Genomic DNA, 6,484 nt, shown 5'->3' on the forward strand with positions numbered 1-6,484 from the left:
ATTATTTTAACTTTAACAATAGAGTTAATAATTTATGGACTTATATATTAAACATGTGCTAATGAAATATGATTTTGCTTTTAAAAATAATTTTATTTAGATACCAATTTTTTAAAAAAGTAATACTCTTCTTTATCCTTTTTATTACTTTGACTTTTATTGTTAAATAATTAGAATTTGACTATTGTAAGCTCTAAATAATTCCATATACTTATGTAAAATGGTCAATAATACTTTTACCATTACAACAATTGTTGCATCTATTTTGCGATAGAGAAATTAATAATTGATCAAACTACTTAGTCTCTCTTTTTTTTATATATAAATGAAGTAATTTTTTTATTTTCTCATCAAGTTTAGTAGAATGTTGCGTTTATTAATAAGTGCATAATAATACTATGTAATATTGATTAGCAAAGTAACAAAAAATTATAATTCACGATCACTTGCAGAACAGCAGTGTCATGAAAAAACCTTGTGCAACCTTTTACTTAAGTTAAAAGTTTATCAAAATAAAAAATAGGAATTTTAAATTTATATTTTCGATTGTCATGTTTTTTTACTCTATATTATATTTTTGTATCATAGAAATTAATTTTTGTTGACAAATCTTAGTTCATTGTAATGCAAAATTTTTGTCACTTAATTTTGCAACAATTAAATTGGATGATAATATTAAATCTTAGGCTCTTGAATGTGGATTTTGATTTAATTACATTGATACTACATCGATCATTTCACTAATATTTTTTTCCTAGTAGGTATTTGACCTTGACCTTCTGGAACTTAAATTCCTAACTTCGCCCCTGATCATACCTAGTATACCCCTAGCTATGATCAGGGTCTATATTGGATGGGATGAACTTGTACTATCCAAATATCCAAGTAGGAATAATAAGTTTATAATTGTGCAATTATTTGTATACTAAAACAAAAGCCAATGATCATATACTCCATCAAAACTGGAATAACATTATTATTCAATTATTTAATAGTACGACTATTGGCCATGACCATGACCTTTTATACTCATCGAAACACTAAACTATATTAAAACTTCAATTAACTAATAAGCATTAAATTGCATCACCATCAGCAACCACAAGCCACATTATTATACCCCAAGAATCCTCCACCATCTCCGCCTACACCGCCGCCACAAGTCACCATCTCATCACCCACCTCCACCGCTTCCACCTCCTTCCAAAAAGACATATCAATAAATGATAAAGGGACGTGCATCTCACGTACCGGTGCCTCCACCACATAAGTCTTGTACACCACTAATCCACCACCTGGCAGCTCCTGCTCCACCGCACTCCGGCAGGTGAACCCCTCCACGTTACCACCTAAACTCATCCACTCACGTGCCAAATCACTACCAAAGCACGTGATAGCAACAGTAAATTCCTTAGGCTCAAAACACCTTAATGCTCTCTTAGTCAAAACCTCGAAATGGATCGAATCTGGGTCGAATCCCATTGCTTCGTAACTAGCGTAACTGAATCCGTCTTCAGGGGTCACGTGCACAGTAGAGTAGGCCCCACCGTCGATTCCATTCATCGAGTACCCACATGGTTCAAAATCAAAATCACAGATCACGTGACTAGGGATGACGTCACTAATCCCAGACAATTTCGTCATTTCTTTCGCTGCATGATTTTCCTTTTTGTAAAAAACATCAGCTTTTTCCTTGTTAAGCCCAGTCATGCACATCTCAATCGTAATCTCAGTCGTTCGTTTCTCCACGTCGGCAGATGCTGAGTAAACATGCCAAGAACGGTTTGGAGCCGTTGGATCTCCAAGAACATAGGCCTGAGGCTGAGACCCACTTGGCAAATTACCAAAATACCCATTCAAATAACCAACTTCTTCTGAGAAGCTTCTATGCGGAGAAAGCTGAGCGTTTGGGAAGTTGAAGGTTCCTCTCGAGTAAAGAACACTCGACACAGTGAGTCCGATTGAGTCAGCGAGTTTCAGAATCGGTTTAATGGAGAGGAGTAGCTTTGTGGTACCACATGTTTTTAAAATGATTTTGTGTGTATAAACGAATAAACTTGACTCGGATAAAACGTACGAGTCGAACACCGAGTTTGAAAGCTGAGATACGATTGTGCATGCTGCTGAGTCAAGGATTAAGTCGAGTTGTAACCGAGTTAAGGATCGGAGACCCGACCCATTTGGGTCCGTAAAAACAGGCGGGTTTGAAAATGTTATTTCTAAACGTTTCTCGAAACCCTCGAATCCAATTGCCGAAACGTTAATGGACATGGCTTCAAATCAAGAATCAAAAACAAAAAAAATTGGGGACTTTCTTTTTTTTTTTTTTCTGAATCAAATGAAAAAAAACGGAAAAAAATAAAAATTCTAATCAATGAACCCCGGAAATTTATCAGGATGGTTGCCTCATGCACTGCAAAAAATTGAAAAAGGAAAACATTAGATTCAATTTTTAGACAAAAACGCACCGTTTTAGAGAAATGCTGCGCAAAACGAGAAGGAGAGAGAAAAGGAGGACATACGTTGGAGTAAGCAGCAGATCGGAATTTCTGAATACCACCGTTAGGACGAACGTCCTCAATGATGTAACCAAGAGGAGCTTCGTAATGGATTTTATTATTATTACTACTACTACTAGACTTCTTCTTCCCAGATTTAGACTCCATTAAAACATTCAAACTGATTTTCTGGTTTTGATTCTTTTATCTGTTTCAATCATACAAAACGAAAAAAACACGATTAATTTAACAAGAAACAAACAAAACATAGATTTTGATAGATATTTAAACCAGAAAAAGGATTAGAGGAAGAAGAATGGAAAAAGAACATACGATTCTAAGGATTGATTTGCAGAAGGGGTTTCTTGGTGTAGATGTTTAATGGGGGAATTAAGATTAACGGGAATAAGGAAGAATAGGAGAAAACCGAGAAAGAAGGAAAAAGATAGGTGGGGATTGAAGGAGGCTGTTGTTAACACTGAGAAATGAAGAGGAAAACAGGGTATTTATAAATAAAACCCTAATTGATTTGGGTGGATGAAAATTAAAACTTGTTAATATATGATACCGTTTTATCGTGAAATAAGGTTATACAAGTAGCTTATTATTAGTAAAAAACATTAAAAATAATAAAATCATCTGAATTCGCATCAGTATAGAAAATAGTTTTTTAAAAAAGTTTGGACTAGCCAAATTGAAACTGTCTCACAATGAGATGGTCAATAAAGAAATAGTGAAATTTGTATCGAGGAAGGATTTGAAACGTGTTAACATTAATATGGTGATTCTTTTAAGATTTTGCAACTTATTGTAATTTTTTTACACAAATTCTTGTATGAGACATGCCTTATACGTGGATTAAAATAACTTAATAATAGAAGTTTTTAGCTTATGGGCTTCTTATTTTGAGTTTATCTCACTATGAGACGATCTCATACAAAACAGACTGTTTCTTTTAATCTATTGATGATGATTAATGATGTGGGTAAGATATAAAGGGCCCATTAGCCTAGGCTTAAACCCCAAACCAGAAAATGTTACCAAATCAAATCATAACAATTAGTACATAAATCTTTATGAGAGACGGTCTTTTTGAGAGATATCTTAATTGGGCCGGCTCATTATTTATTTTTTAAAATATTATAAATAGGCATTAAGAATAATGTAAATAGACATTTAAGATATTGAAAGTAGGCATTAAGGATACGTTATGTAAGCATCAAGGATACATTATGTAAGCGTTAAGGATAATGTAAGTAGGCATTAAGAATACGATAAGTAGACATTATTCTTTAATGGGTTGAGCTTGAGATACGTCTTTCAAAGAGACGATCTGCCAAGAGACTAGTTGAAACTACTATGCAACGGTTGCATGGGTACAGTCATTTATATATGGGCCAACTAGTCTGCAATCAATTTTTTTAAAAAAAAATATTTAAATACATTTAATTAAAATTTAAGACTTAAAATATCAAATTTAAGAGGTCAAATCTAAGATTTAAAAGACAAATTTCATGACTTAAGTCGATTTGGTTTCAATTCTTAAATTTGGTATTATAATTTTTTGAACGAAATTTCCATTATAAATATCTTGAAAATGGTTTTTAAGTCTTAGATTTGGAATTGGTTTTTTAAATTTGGTATTATACTCAAAATCAAATTTACTTAAATCTTGAAATTGGTTTTAAAGTCTTAGATTTAGCCTTTTAAGTCTTGAATTTGATCTTTTTAAGTCTTAAATTTGAAATAAAAAGTATTTAAAGAAAATTGAAAAAAAAATGCATTGTGGACTATATTTGGTCCATTTCTGGGTGGTTGCACGCATGCAACCGTTGCAAAATAAGTTTTTTTAATTCTCAAATGAGATGGTTTCACGATGAGACAATCTCTATTAAGCTGGTCCAATATAGATTTTTTTGTCTTAAAGTGATAACTTATAACCTTAGAGTCATTACTTATTACAGTTAAAGTGATAACTTTTTACATGCTTAGAGTAATAACTTATAATCTTAAAATAACCACTAACTTAAAGTGATGATCAATTAGAGAAAAAGGCGCTAATTATGTAGACTCTACTCATGGTGACACGACATCATACAAGACTTTTTTATTATCTTGTGGTAATCTTGTGATTTTTTTTGGTCAAACAATCTCAAAACAAAAAATTTAAATATTTAAATTTTTTTATTAATTGGACTACTTAACTCATGTATATAATGTATCGCATATGTTATAAAGAAGAATTTGTGAAGTCTCTTTTGCTATATTCCTATGTCATCGAGCAGACCTAGTTTAGCGTGACTATGCATTAAATATCATAATAACAACTCATCTTAAATGAAACCGTCTTATTATGAAACGTTTTCATATAATTAGTGTATATATCTAATTGATTACCTTAAAATTAAAATGATCACTTTAACACGATAAATATATATATGGATCATTTTAATAAAAATAGTCTCACCATGACACCGACTAACAAGAATTAGTAAAAAAAAATTGCTCTATGGTGTTTCAAACACCTCCCACTAATATACTACATACTCAAAACTAACACTAATATCCATTTTCGTTACTCAAACTGTAGTGAAAGACGGTCTTTTTGAGAGACGTATTATATATATGGGTTAAAAAGCCCAATTAATATAACTTAAAGAGGAATTTAAAATAAGAGTTTCATGTTTAAAGATTGTCTGTTTGAGAGACGGAATCTCACAAGAATAGTTATTTTCATTATCACTATCTAATATTAATAACCAAAAGCTACATTATAGTCATCAAAAACAAAGCCCAAACATTAGCCCATACTCCAATACTAACAACATTTTCAGATATTCTGCACAACAACAAGCCCAATTATTTTTAACAGAGAACTACTATGACCTACTCTTGTAAGACATTGTCTAGAGCTATTTTTATGAGACATTGTCTCTCGATGAGACGATCATAAAAAAGTTCAAAATCTCATATCATGTATTAAACAAACTATTTAATCTATATATAAGACACGTTACGACGTAAATCCGTCTCATAAAACAATATGTGAAGCTAATATTGTTTTATATCCTACGCATGTGTATTGCACACCTTACACTATTATACTTCCTCCCTTTTATTTGATTTGTAACTCTTTTATAGAGTTAAATATCAATTTATAGTTGTTAAATAAGACAATAAAAAACAAATGTGTGTATGATAATTAGAAAAAACAATGAAATTATGGATGAGTTTAAAACTAAGAAGTGGGGCCTATGACCAAATAAAAAAAAATACAAATAAGTAGGACAATTCTAAATTGAAACATGGTGGAACTTAAATGAGATGGAGGAAGTGTGTCCTTATATTTATGTATAGGTTTGTTTGACGAATGACTAATGATTATTAACTAGAGTTGTTGGCTGGTTTAACCAGCTGAATGTATTAGTTGATAAGCAAACTGTTTAAATTAGCGGCTCAAACTAGTTATGAAAACATTTGGTAAAATTTATTTGTGGTTGTTTGTTATTTACTAAAGAAAAAATTGACCAAAAGCCAAAAATCAATTAAAAAATTATTATGGACAACTTATTGATTTTGACTTGAAAGTCAATTTATTATATTAGTTAATTTTTTTATGTAATTATTAGTTAATTTTAAACCATTTACCATATATTATATAAAAATATTTATGCGTGTTTATATTTGTGAGAGCCTCAGTTATGTTTTAAATTTTTATAAAAAGTAGAAATCTAGTTAAAATGGTAAATAACAAACTAATTGAGTCAAATTTGGAATTGGTAGGTTTTTGATCTTTCGTCTTAGGGTAGGTCATTTATGAGTCAATTTATTTTCAATTTGACCTGATTCAAGTCAACACAGTAAGTCAAGGTTTTTAGAAATAATTGTTATTAATATTTTCCATAATAAATAAAATTTTGATAAAATGGATAAAAACTGATGATGTAATTAAGGATTGGAAGAATTGACAAAACTTTTAAAATAGG

At 30.9% G+C, this 6,484-nt stretch overlaps 1 protein-coding gene across 1 annotated transcript; it reads right to left on the bottom strand.

Annotated features, from left to right (window-relative positions):
• Positions 1 to 949: 949 nt before the first annotated feature.
• On the bottom strand, positions 950 to 2,989 carry LOC130824236 (S-adenosylmethionine decarboxylase proenzyme-like). The gene is made up of 3 exons (XM_057689155.1): positions 2,832 to 2,989; positions 2,523 to 2,706; positions 950 to 2,413 (listed from the first exon to the last, which is right to left on the bottom strand). Exon 3 carries the CDS (start codon positions 2,269 to 2,271, stop codon positions 1,093 to 1,095), a length of 1,179 nt encoding a protein of 392 aa, XP_057545138.1. The 5' UTR covers positions 2,272 to 2,413; positions 2,523 to 2,706; positions 2,832 to 2,989; the 3' UTR covers positions 950 to 1,092.
• Between the last annotated feature and the right edge of the window lie 3,495 nt (positions 2,990 to 6,484).

This window comes from Amaranthus tricolor, chromosome 9 (assembly GCF_026212465.1).
Source record: "Amaranthus tricolor cultivar Red isolate AtriRed21 chromosome 9, ASM2621246v1, whole genome shotgun sequence".
NCBI lineage: Eukaryota > Viridiplantae > Streptophyta > Magnoliopsida > Caryophyllales > Amaranthaceae > Amaranthus > Amaranthus tricolor.

Bases quoted from the DNA above. Each gene is read 5' to 3' on its own strand.
- LOC130824236 (XM_057689155.1), bottom strand. From the start codon at position 2,271: ATGTCCATTAACGTTTCGGCAATTGGATTCGAGGGTTTCGAGAAACGT.